Consider the following 16,177-nt stretch of genomic DNA (forward strand, 5'->3'; position numbering starts at 1 on the left):
CTTAATGAAAAAACAAACATTTTTTTTTCATATAATTGGAAATAAATTAAAGCATGTAGGGGTTAAGTGTAAGTAAAGTTATGTTCAGAAAGCAAACTAATGCTGTTCAAAATATCTAAATTAGAACCCCATTATAATTTTAATTAAACTGCATTGACGTAAGATATACATCATGGATTTTGCACTCTTTGAACATTTAACCAGAGACCATACTTAGGGCGGTCGACTCCTGATCAGAAGCCAGCGGGTTGGACTCCCGCCTTAACCACCCATTGGTCGAAGTGTCCTTGGGCAAGACACTGAACCCTTAATTGCCTCTGGTGGGAGGTTGGCGCCAGTGTTCGGCAGCGGAGCCATCACCAGTGTGTGAATGTGTGCGTGAATGGGCCTGTGACTGTGAAGTGCTTTGGGCTCTCGAAGGAGGGTAGAAAGCGCTATACAAGTATACACCATTTACATGTCCATTTCATAAAATAAACCTAGATATTTAACCTTTTTGTCATTCATGTTTGTTATTTTTGACAACGACAGTACAAAACTCAATTATTACTATTTTCAGTGCTGCTATAGACTTTGAGACAAAAGGAAGTTTACAGTGGATAATACTTTGACAGAAAATGATAAAATTACTGTCAGCGTTAAGGTCATACCATAAACAACCATGGGTCAGCTACTAGAACCTACTTGGACCTCAGGCTGCTGTGCTAAGCTGGGCTGCCCAGCACTGTGTTAGAATCCTATAGTGAGTAGATTTTAGATACAGTGGTGGAAATAATCTTTGATCCCTTGCTGATTTTGTAGGTTTGCCCACATTAACTCTCATGCTCTCTTATAGGGTTCAGATGACCCCACCCTTACATTGAGCTGTTAGCCTTTCCATGACAAAGGCGGACACAAATTCATGTCTGTTATTGGACACCAGTAAAGACTGACAATCATTGAGAAAAAAAAAAAAAGTTTGGCGCACTGTCTTTGTCACAAACAGGCAGACAGCTGGTTCCACGTGCAGCAGCATTATCTGAGCTAAAAGTCCGCAAAACTCAGCAGTGTCAGACAGGCAGAGGTCATACATGAGCATGGGATCATCCGAAAAGCAAGAGAAGAGTAGTCAGAGTCCAGGCGAGGATCAGGGCAGGCAATCAGGTCCAGGTAGAGACGCTCAATAATGCAGGCAGGGTGGCACAAACAATACTTCGCAGTGAGTGACAGTGTGGAGCCAGACTATATACTGAGGAAGTGGTGAGATGATGGGAAACAGCTGAAGAGGATGACTCCAGGTGTAGGCAGGTGGTGAGGTCAAAACTCGGGTGAGCGCTCTCTCTGGTGGCGGGAGAGGGTAACAGCAAGTTGATGCATGACAGTCTTATGGGGTCCAGACGAACCCACTTTTAATGTAAACAAGCCTAGGAGAGCGGAAAGGTTAAACCAATTCCGGCCCCCGAGATGATAATTTGCGGCCCCCGTCTTAATATGAAAGATTAATGTTAGTGCGGCCCGCAAGATTGAAAAAAAGGACACTTATTGTGTGCAGAGCTGAACGAACCAATCATGGTGAGGTATATGGCTCTGGAAGGCGGGATATCAGCGGGCTGTCTAGTGTCTTGCTCGCTCATTCATTCACTCCTCCAGTCAGCTGGGGGTAGAAGAAGCCACGAAGCACCGAATGCGATTCGTGTGATATATTTGCATCACTCCTGTGTTAGCTTCTCTCCACTGGCTACCAGTTGAATCCAGGATCAAGTTCAAAATCCTCCTGTTAACCTATAAGGCTCTGAATGGTGTGGCCCCATCCTATATTAGAGATCTCATAGTTCCTTACCAACCAGTCAGAACACTTTGTTCACAAAATGCTGGACTGCTTGTAGTTCCTAGAATTTCTAAAACTACAGTTTGAGGTAGAACCTTCAGCCATCAAGCTCCTGTTCTATGGAATAAGCTCCATGCTCATGTCAGAGAGGCCAGCACAGTTTCTACCTTCAAAACTAGCCTTAAAACATTCCTCTTTGGACAGGCGTTCTGCCAGGCTAGCTAGTAATCAGAGAATATTCCCTCTCCTGTGGTCCTTGTGAGGCTAGATTAATAAATTTAATATTGATGCGTTTAAACATAAATTTAGATTTTCTATCAGCGTTATTTTTCAGATCAACTCTGGGGTTCTGTTCTCTATTCTCATTTACTTCTCCTCTCTTCTATTCTTTATTATTTATTGTATTTAGTTCTCCATGCTTTTGTTGGTGCAGTTCCATTCACATGTTGTTCTTCTTTCCCACTCTCCTCTGGGGAGCGAGAGAGATTTCAGATCCCCGGTGGATCGCCCACGCTCCCACTCTTGGCCGTGGACCACGCCCCCGACACCAGTGTTAATTTTGACAGAGAATTTTTATTTAGTTTTAGTCATAGTCTTTTGACTAAAATAGAGTTTAGTTTTAGTCGCAATTTTGTCATATTGATTCTATTAATTTTAGTCAAATTTTAGTCGACGAAATTACAGTAGATATTTAGTCGACAAAAATATAGAATAAGGGTAAAGTATTTTAATCACATTTACACCGTATGATCATGTGAATAACACGCAAAGATTTGAGTAATTTGTAAAAAAAACAAAACATTTTACTTCACTTTGCTTTCCAAACTTGTCATTTCTGCGAATTCAGCTTCAACAACTTAAAACACATTAAAAGAAAAAATAAATATAATTATATCATTATATTTCCACCCCATTTCCAATCAGAAAGTGTCTATTCACACGTAATTTTCAAAAACCCTGCAGCCAGTGCTAAACTTTTTTCTTAGTCGCACTGACCCAGAGTAAAGGGTTGGTTAGGGTTATGGTTACGGTTAGGGTTAAACAAGCAAATGTTTCCTGAGTGCTGCTGTCTCTGCAGCTCACGGCTCCACCAGGGGATGGGTCAAATGTGGAGAACACATTTCACACATTTAGGAGCGTGACAGTTAATGGGACCTTAACTTAAAAGTTTAATTTTAAATTTGTGCGGCCAACAAAAGAAATCCAGCCTTGGACAAACTTAAAATGCAGCAACGGGATCTTGGCTGCACGTATTACATGTGGACAAAACATGAATTTCCATCATATTCTGTGCTAGTCACTTGTAAATATGTGTAAATAACATCACTCTTGTTATAAATGTCTTAACATTAAAAAAAATGTATTGAGGAGGTAGTCAAGCGTAAAAATGCATTAAAAAACATTCATTGGGGAGCAGTGGCGGGCCGTCAGGGCCTGCAAGGCCTTCTCTGCTGGCCTAAAAATATCTGAATCACAGACTGATATTAATTATTATTTTCCGTGAATACGTATTCTATAATTCCAAATGCTCTGTCTTCGTCCTTTCATTGCTGTCTCCCTGGTTGCGCTGCTTCCAGACGTGTATTTTCCTATTTAAGCATTAACCAATCACATTGCAGCACCATTTGTTGCTAGGGTCAAAGAAATCTGCCTGAAGGCCTTCACAATCAGTTTTGCGGGCCCTGTAGCATAAAATAATGGTCCACCAAACTGTTGCTTCAACCAATCAGATCTGGAGGAGACCACGTGATAGGCCAGCTAGCAGGCCCACGGAAACGTCAGGATTTTCACGCGCTGTGATTGGATAATCGGAGAGTGTACTAGGCAGACCTGGTAAACTGAAACTGTAGCGACCTGCACAGGCAAATATATCGAATTTAATAGCTGGTTTGTCAATCCACAATGGCTGAAGGAGGAGAAGAAATGGATTTGGTTGCAGACTTACTGTCAAAGCCGTTTTCAAGACGGACTTTTCAAGAAAAGCTGGACATTGTTAAGCGGGGTCGGGCAACTCCGAAGCTAGCAAGCCCCGTGTCCACTGCTTCTGTTGAACGGACATTCTCAGCCCTGAAGCGAATTAAAACTTATGCCAGAAATACGTCAGGGCAGGCTCGACTTTCAGCATTAGCTTCCATGGCGATAGAAAAGGACTTCTTGATGGAACTAAAACGCACGGATAATCTGCACGACAGAGTGATTGAAATCTTCTTGAGGATAGAAAGGATGGATTTTGTGTACAAATAATCCGGATTTTTGGTGAGTAAAATTTTGCTATATACCTAAATATTATTGCAATTTTATCAGGTTATTTTTATGCTTTTTTATGTGTGTCGCAGTTGTACCTGCAGTAGAAGTTTTATTGCCATAAAATAGTTATTGAGGGTTGGGTTGATTCAGATGGAGCACTACTGAAGGCCTAGGTGTGAAATGCACAGCCCGCCACTGTTGGGGAGTAAGCTGTCCAGAACACCTGTGAGGATGTTATATGTGCTTGAACAGCATGTGTGTGATGAACTGTAATACCACCGCCGGGCAATAGAGGGCGCTGCTGTCATGTAAGACATGATGGAGTTGGAGATTAAACCAGTGACTGCTTGTGGATCTGAAGAAGCAGCGGGGCTGCTAGCGCTCGGAAATACACTACAACATCGTTTTATAACTTTACAAACGTCATGCTTAAACAATAAAGCCAGACTTACATTTAAATGAAAACCTCCGAGCTTCAGAGCTTCACCCGCGTGAAGAAATGCGCTTCACCACCGCGCATTACCGGTGCTAATTAGCTTGGCGAGAGCAACCCCTTAAAACAACTATGTCAGATAATCCAACTCTTTAAAATGGAACAACTGTTGGAAGCGTCGGGGAGGAATTCGGATTCCGTCCAGAACGCTGGAAATAATCGTGTTTGTATGTTTACCTTTGCGTGGATTTCAGGCTGGCTTGTCTGCAAACGTCGCTTCAGGTTTTCTGGTGTTTTTGCCTGTGATGGTCGCTCCACACAACGTCTTGTTGAGGGTGGCGTTAAATATAACATTTGTCCATATATGTACTTTTATGTTTCTACCTGGAGTATACTTTTTTCACCTATATCACAGACACAATTCATTGAATTAACGTCTTCCCAGGCCGGCTGCAGGGCTCTGTGTTCTGATTGGATCGCTCTGCATTGGCTCCCGCCCTCCTCCACCAGCAGTCATTATGATTGGATGTCGTCTTCGAAGAGCATTTTCGTATAGTTTTTATTCGTTGACGAAAAAAGTCTGTCAATTTAGTTAAAGTTTTCGTGTCTGGGCGGGAGCTTTTGTTTCGTTTTCGTTTCGTTTTCGTTGGATAAATAATGTAGTTGACGAAGACGATGACGAAAATTTTTCGTCAACGAAATTAACACTGCCCGACACCATCCCACATGTCTGAGTGAGAGTGATTCCTGCTGGATCGTCTTTCCTCCTGGTCGTGGACTGCACTTCTGCTTCGTCTTGACTATTGACTTCATCACCACTTGTCCCTCAGCTTTATCTGAATGAACTCTTTTAGATACGTAGCTGTAGAAGCTAATCTTTCTTTAACTGTTCTGGTATCGCCTGTCCGTCCTGGGATAGGATCTCTCCTTCATGTGGGAATCCCTAAGGTTTCTTCTTTTTTCCTGACTCATGTTTTTTAGGAGTTTTTCCTTACTGGGAGGGAGGGTCTAAGGGCAGGAATAACCAGTTTTATTTAGTCTTAGTTTTTAACTATTGTTCATATTTTGAAGCCCAATGAGGCAAATTCTTTTGTGATTTTGGGCTATGTAAATAAAATTGAATTTAAAATTGAATTGAAACTTGAGGCCGCACTTGCATGCGCGTGTCATCATCCACCCCCCCCCAAAAAAAATCCATGCAAGCACAAGTAGAAGTCCGAAGTTCTGCTAAGCGCGTTTGCAAAGAACCCCCATGGAAAGTCCCCTAAATGCACACTGATGCAGCCGACGCACGCACGAGGACCCCACGCCTCCAATGAATGGAAGACACAAATTCTACTGAAATCTACAAAAAATGAAATCCTTCAAAGATGTACTCTGTACCGGGGCTTCTCTCTCTCTCTGAAGGAGATAATACAGACATTTGAAACTGAATAAAAATAATTACTTTTTCTAGTCAGTCAGTCAATATGTGGCTTCTTCAGTTGTCTGTATCTGCTGTATGGTCATTGGTCATCATTACTATTTTTTTAAATTTATCACTGATTTATTTATTTTTGCATTCATTTTTTAATATATAAATTTTTGTTTTTCAATATTTTGTGTTAAAAACAAAGATATTTGAGAAGATTGGAATGTTTTATCAGCGTTTTTCTTGTGGAAATCCTGATGCGGCCCAGCCTCTCCCAAATGAAAAAAACTACACTTGAGGGCGTTTTGTCTCTGCAGAATCAACAGAGATGTTATATAAAGTAGGGACACACATCTGCTTGAACTCATTTTAGGGATGGAGTTATCACCTATCTTTGCCATCCTGGTATTGGGTTTGGGTTTTTTTGAGAGGAACTCAGTTTTTGTCTTGAGTGAGTTCATGACCAATAGTCCATCTGTGAAATGTAAACCTCTGGCCACAGCATCTTCAACTGTATTCTCAATGGAAGGTGACTTTAACATAGGTGGTGTGTTTTCCATTTATTACAAAATGCACGCAGAGATTTACAACCACACTTTCTCACCTGGGCCACCTCGGTGCACAGGGAGGTAAGTAAAAGCCAAAGGGGATAAGTCAGAGTTGCAAAGAAGATAGAATAAAAAGCTGTTTAAGTTAAAGCTTTACTTTGACAAAGAAACAAATCAGTGCATCATACTTTTGTTGTAAAAGTCTGTCTTTTCCCTAAATATGTTGTACTTTTTTAAAAATGTAGACATTAGGAGTATATGTTTTTCTTGACAGCATAAATGCTCGTGAACTGCGCTTCTCTCGAGCAATGATCTTTGCCATTGAGGAGATAAACAACAGCACTGAGCTGCTGCCTGGCATCAAGCTTGGTTACCATATCCATGACTCTTGTGCTGCTGTGCCAGTGGCGATGTATGCGGCCTTTCAGCTGTCAAGTGGGAAGGACACAGTGTTTTTTAAAGATAGCAACTGTTCCAAGTCTGGTATGGTGGCAGGTGTTATTGGTGGGTCTGGATCCACACCATCTATTGGTATATCCCAGATTATTGGATCATTTAACATTCCTCAAGTAAATACTTTATTCTGAAGTGATACATGTTGTGGGAATAGGCCATATTTTAAAATATGTCTCTTTTTTAGGTTAGCCACTTTGCTACGTGTGCTTGTCTGTCAGATAAGAGGCAGTTTCCAAATTTCTTCAGAACAATTCCCAGTGATGCATTTCAGGCCGAAGCCCTGGCCAAGCTGGTGAAACACTTTGGCTGGACGTGGATCGGCACTATCTGCTCTGATTCAGACTATGGCAACAACGGGATGGCCTCTTTTCTTCAAGCTGCTCAAAAGGAGGGGATCTGTGTGGAGTTTTCTGAATCTTTTTACCGGACCAACCCAAATAGCAAAATTCAAAGGATAGCAAATGTGATCCGCAGGTAGAACAATCTTTTTGTGTGTTCTTCAAACACTAAATAGTAGAAATCCTTGTAGCTTTGAGAAAAGCATTTTTTTTCATAAAAGAAAAAAAAAATAGCAAGAAGAAGCTTGCATTTTAAAGAAGGCATCTGTTGACTCTTTAGGGCAACGGCCAAGGTAATTGTGGCATTTGCTTCTTCTGGAGATATGAAAGTCTTGCTGGAAGAACTTGCCAGAAAACCTTCACCATCTCTTCAGTGGATTGGTAGCGAGTCCTGGATTACAGACCCAAACTTGCTGAAGTTTGATTTCTGTGAAGGGGCCCTTGGATTTGGGATTCCAAAATCAGTCATCCCAGGATTGAGAGATTATTTGCTAAATCTTTCTCCGTCAGAAGTTGCTGCATCTCATCTCCTGACGGAGTTCTGGGAGGATGCATTCAAATGCAGACTGCAAAAAAGTAAGACATATCCTTTGAATAATAATGATATATAAAAAAGGCAGATGTAAAGTACCGGTATCATAAATTAGAGAATAAGCCACGATGTTTCCCTAAGTATTAAAGCCATAGTTTTATTTAGAAGAAATGAATGTCCAAAAAAAAAAAAACAATAAATAACATGTAGTCATGCATGTAAACAACATTTATCAGAAATGATTATTAATCTAATTGTTTTTTTTCCAGATGTTTCTGAAGGAGAACTTGTCTGTGATGGAAGTGAAGATCTAAAAAAGCTTCAGAGTCCATACACAGAAACCTCCCAGCTAAGAATCACCAACATGGTGTATAAGGGTGTGTATGCAATAGCACATGCTATTCACAGGGTTGTGTGCCCAGAAATAAATTTTATAACCAAGTGTGACAAACATTTGATGTTGGAATCAAAGCAGGTAAGCAAAGACATAACAAATATTTTTTATACGTATTAATGAACAGACTTTTGTCTTAGTAGACTCCAGTTTATTATATTTATTTTGTTTTCAATGTTTATCTGCAGGTTTTAGCTGCACTAAAGAAAGTAAATTTTACCCAGAATGGCTATTCTGTGTCTTTTGATGCTAATGGAGATCCTGTTGCTATTTATGAACTGGTGAACTGGCAGAAGGGTGAGAATCGAAATATTGAGTTGGTAACAGTAGGATACTATGATGCATCCCAGCCAATAAACAAAGGATTCCATTTATACACTAATCCAACCTGGGTGGATGGCAGAGAACAAGTAAGTAATCTGACAATTATTTACAAAAAAAAACTCTGTTTAAAGGTTTTCATAACAAATGTGTTTTTCTGAAAGGTGCCGGTGTCAGTGTGTACTGATAGTTGTCCTCCAGGAACTCACAAAGTGCTGCAAAAAGGCAGACCGATCTGTTGCTATGATTGCATACCATGTCCTGAGGGAGAGATTAGTAACACTACAGGTAAGATCATCTATTTCCCAAGCAGATTAATAAGTGTGAATGTATTAACTATTTGTAACTGACCTTTGCTGTTTATGCTTCCTAGATTCCTCTGATTGTTTCCCATGCCCCATAGAATTCTGGCCAAATGCAGAAAGAGACTCATGCCATCCCAAACCAGTCGAGTTTCTTTCTATTAATGAGACTCTGGCAATCATCCTGGCTTTCTTCTCTGTTGGTGGAGCATGTCTGGCCATCTTAACAGCAGCAGTTTTTTTCTATCACAGAACAACCCCAATAGTACGGGCCAACAACTCAGAGCTGAGCTTCCTGCTGCTCTTCTCTTTGACTCTGTGTTTTTTATGTTCCTTAACTTTCATCGGGGCTCCCACTGAGTGGTCTTGTATGCTGCGTCACTCAGCTTTTGGCATCACCTTTGTTCTTTGTATCTCCTGTGTGCTTGGAAAAACCATAGTGGTCTTGATGGCCTTTAAAGCTACACTGCCAGGTAGCAATGTCATGAAATGGTTTGGTCCTCCACAACAAAGACTGACTGTAGTGTTCTTTACGTTTGTTCAAGTATTAATCTGCACAGTTTGGCTTGTACTGAGGCCTCCATTTCCAATGAGAAATTTCTCCACGTACAAAGAGCGCATCATCCTGGAGTGTGCTTTGGGCTCTGCCATTGGGTTCTGGGCTGTGTTGGGGTACATCGGACTTCTGGCTGTGTTCTGCTTTGTGTTAGCTGTGCTGGCTCGGAAACTGCCGGACAATTTTAACGAAGCCAAGTTTATAACATTTAGCATGTTGATTTTCTGTGCAGTCTGGCTCACCTTCATACCAGCTTATGTCAGCTCTCCTGGAAAATTCACAGTAGCTGTGGAGATATTTGCTATCCTTGCCTCCAGTTTTGGATTAATAATGTGTATATTTGCTCCAAAGTGCTTTATCATACTGTGTCAGCCTGAAAAAAACACAAAAAAATATTTAATGAACAAACATTAATTGTTTGGAATAATTTACATGTGTAATTAATGCTTGGGAACATTTAGATAATTGAGTTACACATCTTTTATGGACAAATAAACTTGTATTTGTTTAAAAGCCAAGGTTCAAATAAAGAGAAACGTGAATTTGTGTGTCTTAAGATTTATTTTACATTGGTCAAAATTATGGCCTCCAATTTTAATCGCACCCTTTAGTACACTCACCTCTAACACCCCAAAATATAGAGCCTAACAAACACACACAAACACATAAACATAACATAAGGAATGAGGGACCTCTGACCTTATGTCCCCTACCCCATCCCTGGTTGGGGGGCAGGCAGAGGCCCTCGGCCCACTGGCCATGGCTCTTGAGTGCCGGTCTCCTGGGCCCGGCGGCATTCTCTCCATGCAGGGAGAGGGATCCCTGACATTTAAGACCAAGAGCAGGGGGTCACATTGCATCAGAGCCTGGGGGGTCCATGTTTCGGTGGTGAGGGTTCTAGTCCTTGACCTCAGGCTCTGGGCCTCTCCAAAATTCAATCTGTGGGTCAGCCTGTTCGGGCCTTGTTTACAATGCTCTTCCCGTGCTTCTCTTGCCTGAGCAGGGGTGGGCGGCCCCTGCCCCAGTTCCCCCTGGATTTTTCACGTCGGGGGTGAGCCTCCTTTGGGGGGCCCAGGGGTTGGAGGATGTTTAGTTCTCCTGGGTGGCGGCAGGTTGCTCGTCTAGGGTTGGAGGGCCCTCTAGGGGTGGGGCCTCACGCTGGCCCACCTGGCGGGGTGGGGAGGCTGTTTTTCAGGCCGGGGCCAACACTCTCTGTCCTCCTGTGCCTTCCTGCTCTCTGGCGTGGGGGGCCTCTGCAGCAGTCCCGCGCATTCTGGGGTCTTGGTGTTTGGCGGGATTGCCCGGCAGGCGGATTTCCTCCAATGGCCCAGCTGAGCGGGTGCCGGGGTCCTGGCTGCTGCCTCGGTGGGGGGTCTTGGTATGGGAATGGCCGGGCACTCTTCCTCTTTGTACATTCCATCATCATCCACCACAGCAAAACATAAACACTCACCTGAGCACATGCGTCAGATCACCTTGACATGGGTGACAGAATGAAAGGCTTTACATGTATGGGTGATATGCATAGGTGTTTGTGTGAACTAGAGCTGTACTGTGTGCATATTGGCAAGTTTATATATAAAGACTATTTTAGCCAACAGATATGTTTGTAACTACTGAGTGTATGTGGTGTGTTATGTGGATAGGTTCCACCCATTTCAGATCTCTCTTTCCCTCTTCTTCTTTTCCACCAGGTCAAAAAAAAATATGAAAGGTACAAACATAATCAATATAAATAAAGTTTAGCATATATTACAAAAGGGGTTTATACAAATATACACCTTGCTTGTCAGAAGATCAGTAATAACCCCATGCTGCAACAGTAAAATATGTCTAACACAAGAGTTTATTTATCGTGAAGAGATCTACAAGAACATTGGTTACTGGTCTACATGTCTAGGTTTATGTGATCAAATAGCAATGGACAGATGACCAGTTCAGGATGTACCCCACCTTCTTTCAACAGTAGTTTGGTTGGCTCCTGCAACCCTTAAGCAGATTAAGCAGATTCTGCAAATGGTGGATCAAATTTTCATTTAATAACAAATGTTGACGCTCCAGATGCATATTCTGTCAATGTCAGTGGGCTAGTAAATACAGCACACTTGATTCAGGTAATGCTCACAAGGAGTAAGGCACAAATTATTCAATATGACTTAACAGTGTGCATAAATTGACACTTTAGGAAGCATGATCATCATTTCTGATTTAGTGTTTAATCATGTTAAAATGTTTCTTTGAATCAATATCGAGAAAATTCTCATTCAGACACCAGTGCCAAATTAAGAAAGCCGGTAGCAACATTTTGAAATTATACCCAGCCCTACTTCAACCCACAAAGAGTCAACTGTTTATTCTTTGTCCTTAGTATCTCATCATATTTAGAAGAAAAAAACAACAAACAGTATCAGGGTAATAACATTTTTCGTAGTATTTAGTTTTATTTTGTCACAGAGGTAAATAACAGACTCAGACAACGAATAACAATCTCATGGTGTAATGGAAAAACAAGACTGTGGGGCATTCCCCCCCAGAAGAATAAAAAGAATATGTTATATAATTAGGGGGGAGAACCTCCTCAGAGTTACAATCAGAGATTGGAGAGATGGAGATCTCAGCTTTGTTCACTACCCTGTTGCTGCCTCTGTGTTTGTTTGAGATGAACTCATTTTTTTTCTTAGGGGGATCTCTGACTGGTTTAAAACAAAGGACTGGGGTTGATGTTGCCAATGTTGATGCTTCCTCTGTTAGGTGTAACCTGTGGGGTGCGACACGTTCTCCTGCATTCTCAATGGACGGTGATTTTGTTATAGGTGCTGTGTTCTCTATTCACTATCATATGTACACAGAGATTTATAATTATGTCACCATGCCTGACCCACCAAAGTGCACGGGAAGGTTAGTAAGACTTTAAAGAATAGCAAATGTTTTAACAGAAATGAAATGTGTTGTCTGTCTTTTGTAGTTTAGTTTGCAAGATTTAAAAATAATTAATTGCAATACTTCTGATAAATGTGTCCTTATTTTTATTTTAGCATAAATGCTCGTAATCTGCGCTTTGCTTATACAATGATCTTTGCCATTGAGGAGATTAACAACAGCACAGAGCTGCTGCCTGACATCAATCTTGGTTATCAGATCCATGACTCATGCGCTGCAGTGCCTGTGGCCGTGCAATCTGCTTTTCAGCTGTCAAACGGGGGGGACAATGTCTACTATAAAGACAATAATTGCTCCCAGTCTGGCATGATGGCGGGTGTTGTTGCTGAGTCTGGATCCACACCATCAATTGCGATTTCGCGGGTCATCGGATCCTTTGACATTCCACAAGTAAATACTTCATTCAATTATTTTCAGGCCTTTTCATAAAGTATTTTGTAAAGTAATTTACCACTTGTTAATCAAATTGTTTTATTTTTCTTCAGGTCAGCCACATTGCCACTTGTGCTTGTCTGTCTGATAAGAAGCAGTATCCAAATTTCTTCAGAACGGTTCCCAGTGATGCTTTTCAGGCTGTAGTGCTGGCCAAGCTGGTGAAACATTTTGGCTGGACGTGGATAGGCGCTATCTGCTCTGATTCAGACTATGGCAATAATGGGATGGCCTCTTTTCTTCAAGCAGCTGAAAAGGAAGGGATATGCGTGGAATTTTCCGAAGCTTTTCATCGGACTCAGCCTCATAAAATCCAGAAGGTGGCTGATTTTATTCGCAGGTAATGTTGTGCTGCATTGGAAATCTGCACATTCTGTCTTGTATGTCTATTTCCTGCATGTCTAATTCTGTTAAAATAAAAAAAGTAATGACATGAAGACTTTTCTTTATTGGAAATACACTTATCGTGTCCTTAGGTCAACAGCTAAAGTTATTGTTTCCTTCACTGCCACTGGAGAAATGAAAGTCTTGTTTGAAGAACTTGCCACAAAACCTTCACCATCTCGTCAATGGATAGGCAGTGAGGCTTGGATTACAGACCCAAATTTGCTAAGGTTTACGTTCTGTGAAGGGGCCATTGGATATGCTATTCCAAAATCTGACATCCCAGGTTTGAGAGATTTTATGCTGGATCTCTCTCCAACAGAAGTGGCATCCTCCCCAGTGCTGACTGAGTTTTGGGAGGAGACATTCAAATGCACACTGAGAAAAGGTGATTCATTTTATTTTATATAGACTTTAATTTCTCAGGCTGTGGTTAAAATGTGTTACTATTCAAGATAAATATCTTTTTAAAAAGTCTCTGTAAAATGCTTCACAGGGTTTAAAAATTAACTATTTTTGTCAATGCATATGAGGAGCCAAAAAACACAGAATGAGGAGAAAATAATGCAAATTTCTGTCCACTTTCATGAAATCTAACACTTTTCTCTGTGTCTTTTTAGATGCTGCTGCAGAGCTACATGTCTGCAATGGAAGTGAAGACCTACAAAAGGTTCCAAATGATTTTGTCCAATCATCTCCACTGAGAATGAGTACCTTGGTTTACAAGGCTGTTTATGCTATAGCACATGCTATTCACATTGTTGTGTGTACAGAAAGAAATTTCACAAAGAACTGTGACAAACAATTGATGATGGAATCCAAGCAGGTCAGCTGCAATATTGTTTTATTTGGGATTATATTAAAATCAAAGAGTTATACCCCTTTTTATTTGTTTTCTTGGATTGTACTACTTTTAATCTTCCAATTAATCATTTCTGTTATGTGTTTGTCTGCAGGTTTTAGCTGCACTAAAAAAAGTTAATTTTACCCATAATGGATATTCTGTGTCTTTTGATGCTAATGGAGATACTGTGGCTGTTTACGAGCTGGTTAACTGGCAGAAGGATGAGAGTGGAAATATTGAGGTGCTAACTGTAGGATACTATGATGCATCCCTTCCAAAAAATAAAGAATTCCACATGAACAGAAATATAACCTGGATGGATGGTAAACAAGAAGTAAGTAGTCTGATGAGAATTTGCTCCATAACTTATGGATGCAACATCCCTTAAAAAATTGTCAATAGCACTTGCTATTTTGCTTTCTTTGTACTTGTGAAAGGTGCCAAAGTCAGTGTGTACTGACAGTTGTCCGGCAGGAACACACAGAGTGTTGCAGAAAGGCAAACCCATCTGTTGCTATGATTGCATACCATGTCCTGAGGGAGAGATCAGCAACACTACAGGTAAGATACTCTATTTTTAAATTACACTTATGTCACATTAGTGACACGAACTATCTGATATTTGTTGTATCTATTTTTCTAGATTCCTTAGATTGTTTCCTGTGCCCTATAGAATTCTGGCCAAATGCAGTAAAGGACTCATGTCATCCAAAACCAGTCGAGTTTCTTTCCATTAATGAGACTCTTGCAATCATCCTTGCTGTCTTTTCTGTTGGTGGAGCATGTCTGGCCATCTTAACAGCAGCAGTTTTTTTCCATCACAGAACAACCCCAATAGTACGGGCCAATAACTCAGAGCTGAGCTTCCTGCTGCTCTTCTCCTTGACTCTGTGTTTTTTATGTTCCTTGACTTTCATCGGGGCTCCCACTGAGTGGTCTTGTAAGCTGCGCCACGCAGCTTTTGGCATCACCTTTGTTCTTTGTATCTCCTGTGTGCTTGGAAAAACCATAGTGGTCTTGATGGCCTTTAAAGCTACACTGCCAGGTAGCAATATCACAAAATGGTTTGGTCCTCCACAACAAAGACTGACTGTAATGTTCTTTACTTTTGTTCAAATATTAATCTGCACCGTTTGGCTCGTAGTGAGGCCTCCATTTCCAATGAAAAATTTCTCCACATATAAAGAAAAGATCATCCTGGAGTGTGCTTTGGGTTCTGCCATTGGGTTCTGGGCTGTGTTGGGGTACATCGGACTTCTGGCTGTGTTCTGCTTTGTGTTAGCAGTGCTGGCTCGGAAACTGCCAGACAATTTTAATGAAGCCAAGTTTATAACGTTTAGCATGTTGATTTTCTGTGCAGTCTGGCTCACCTTCATACCAGCTTATGTCAGCTCTCCTGGAAAATTCACAGTAGCTGTGGAGATATTTGCTATTCTGGCCTCAAGTTTTGGATTAATAATGTGTTTATTTGCTCCAAAGTGCTTTATCATACTGTGTCAGCCTGAGAAGAACACAAAAAAATATGTAATGAATAAAAAATAGTTTAAGTTTTTTGCTTGGCCAAGAGCTTTGGAATTTTAAGTCATAATATTAAAATTTCTTAAACATATTGCTGAAGCCCAAACCTAGTTGTTTCCTACTTTTTTGTTTAAATTACATATGTATTTTGTCATTATACAATAAAAATGTGATTTTATGATTGTAGAGACTTTTTCCTTTTTTTTTAACAAATGCAACAACTGAGTTGAAACAACCTGTCTGAAATCTGTCATATTCATTTTTTTTTATTTAATTTATGTTTTACCAAAAGGTTCAGCTCATAACATTTTTATAATTTACACTGACATGTAAGATGAAAAAGTAAAAGTAAAACAAGCAAAAAAAAATGTGTTTCATTTTTTATTATTTATTTATTTTGCTGACTGGTGGACTTTCATACCAGCTTATGTCAGTGCTCCTAGAAAATTAACAGTAGCTATGGAGCTATTTGCTATTCTGGCCCTTTTTTTGGACAAATACTACTGTATGTATAGTATTATTTGCTCCAACATGTTTTATCCTATTGTGTTAGCCTGAGAATAACACCAAAAAACATTTAATGGAAGAAAAAAAAATTGCATAAAATATACTGCATGTGCCCTGCGACAGACTGCCCACCTGTCCAGGGTATATCCTGCCTTCACCCAAAAGTGGCCGGGTTAAGCTCCGGCTATGACCCCGAAAAAGACTTGC

General features: G+C 40.7%; 2 protein-coding genes across 2 annotated transcripts; both read left to right on the top strand.

Moving 5' to 3' along the window:
• Window positions 1–6,453: 6,453 nt before the first annotated feature.
• LOC112149051 (extracellular calcium-sensing receptor-like) lies at window positions 6,454–9,860 on the top strand. Its single transcript, XM_024276497.2, has 8 exons — window positions 6,454–6,527; window positions 6,721–7,015; window positions 7,087–7,376; window positions 7,521–7,816; window positions 8,042–8,247; window positions 8,355–8,576; window positions 8,652–8,775; window positions 8,861–9,860. The coding sequence occupies exons 1-8, from the start codon at window positions 6,469–6,471 to the stop codon at window positions 9,757–9,759; spliced, it is 2,391 nt and encodes a 796-aa protein (XP_024132265.1). The 5' UTR covers window positions 6,454–6,468; the 3' UTR covers window positions 9,760–9,860.
• Window positions 9,861–12,030: 2,170 nt separating this feature from the next.
• LOC112149048 (extracellular calcium-sensing receptor-like) lies at window positions 12,031–15,487 on the top strand. Its single transcript, XM_024276495.2, has 8 exons — window positions 12,031–12,243; window positions 12,381–12,675; window positions 12,771–13,057; window positions 13,194–13,489; window positions 13,722–13,927; window positions 14,058–14,279; window positions 14,383–14,506; window positions 14,589–15,487. The coding sequence occupies exons 1-8, from the start codon at window positions 12,137–12,139 to the stop codon at window positions 15,485–15,487; spliced, it is 2,436 nt and encodes an 811-aa protein (XP_024132263.2). The 5' UTR covers window positions 12,031–12,136.
• Window positions 15,488–16,177: the final 690 nt, after the last annotated feature.

Source organism: Oryzias melastigma, linkage group LG13 (genome assembly GCF_002922805.2).
Source record: "Oryzias melastigma strain HK-1 linkage group LG13, ASM292280v2, whole genome shotgun sequence".
NCBI lineage: Eukaryota > Metazoa > Chordata > Actinopteri > Beloniformes > Adrianichthyidae > Oryzias > Oryzias melastigma.

Coding starts and splice junctions, on each gene's coding strand:
- LOC112149051 (XM_024276497.2), top strand. CDS start 6,469: ATGCACGCAGAGATTTACAACCACACTTTCTCACCTGGGCCACCTCGG. Junction 6,528..6,720: donor CCACCTCGGTGCACAGGGAG/GTAAGTAAAAGC, acceptor TTTTCTTGACAG/CATAAATGCTCGTGAACTGC. Junction 7,817..8,041: donor CAAATGCAGACTGCAAAAAA/GTAAGACATATC, acceptor TTTTTTTTCCAG/ATGTTTCTGAAGGAGAACTT.
- LOC112149048 (XM_024276495.2), top strand. CDS start 12,137: ATGGACGGTGATTTTGTTATAGGTGCTGTGTTCTCTATTCACTATCAT. Junction 13,058..13,193: donor GTGGCTGATTTTATTCGCAG/GTAATGTTGTGC, acceptor TCGTGTCCTTAG/GTCAACAGCTAAAGTTATTG. Junction 13,490..13,721: donor CAAATGCACACTGAGAAAAG/GTGATTCATTTT, acceptor GTGTCTTTTTAG/ATGCTGCTGCAGAGCTACAT.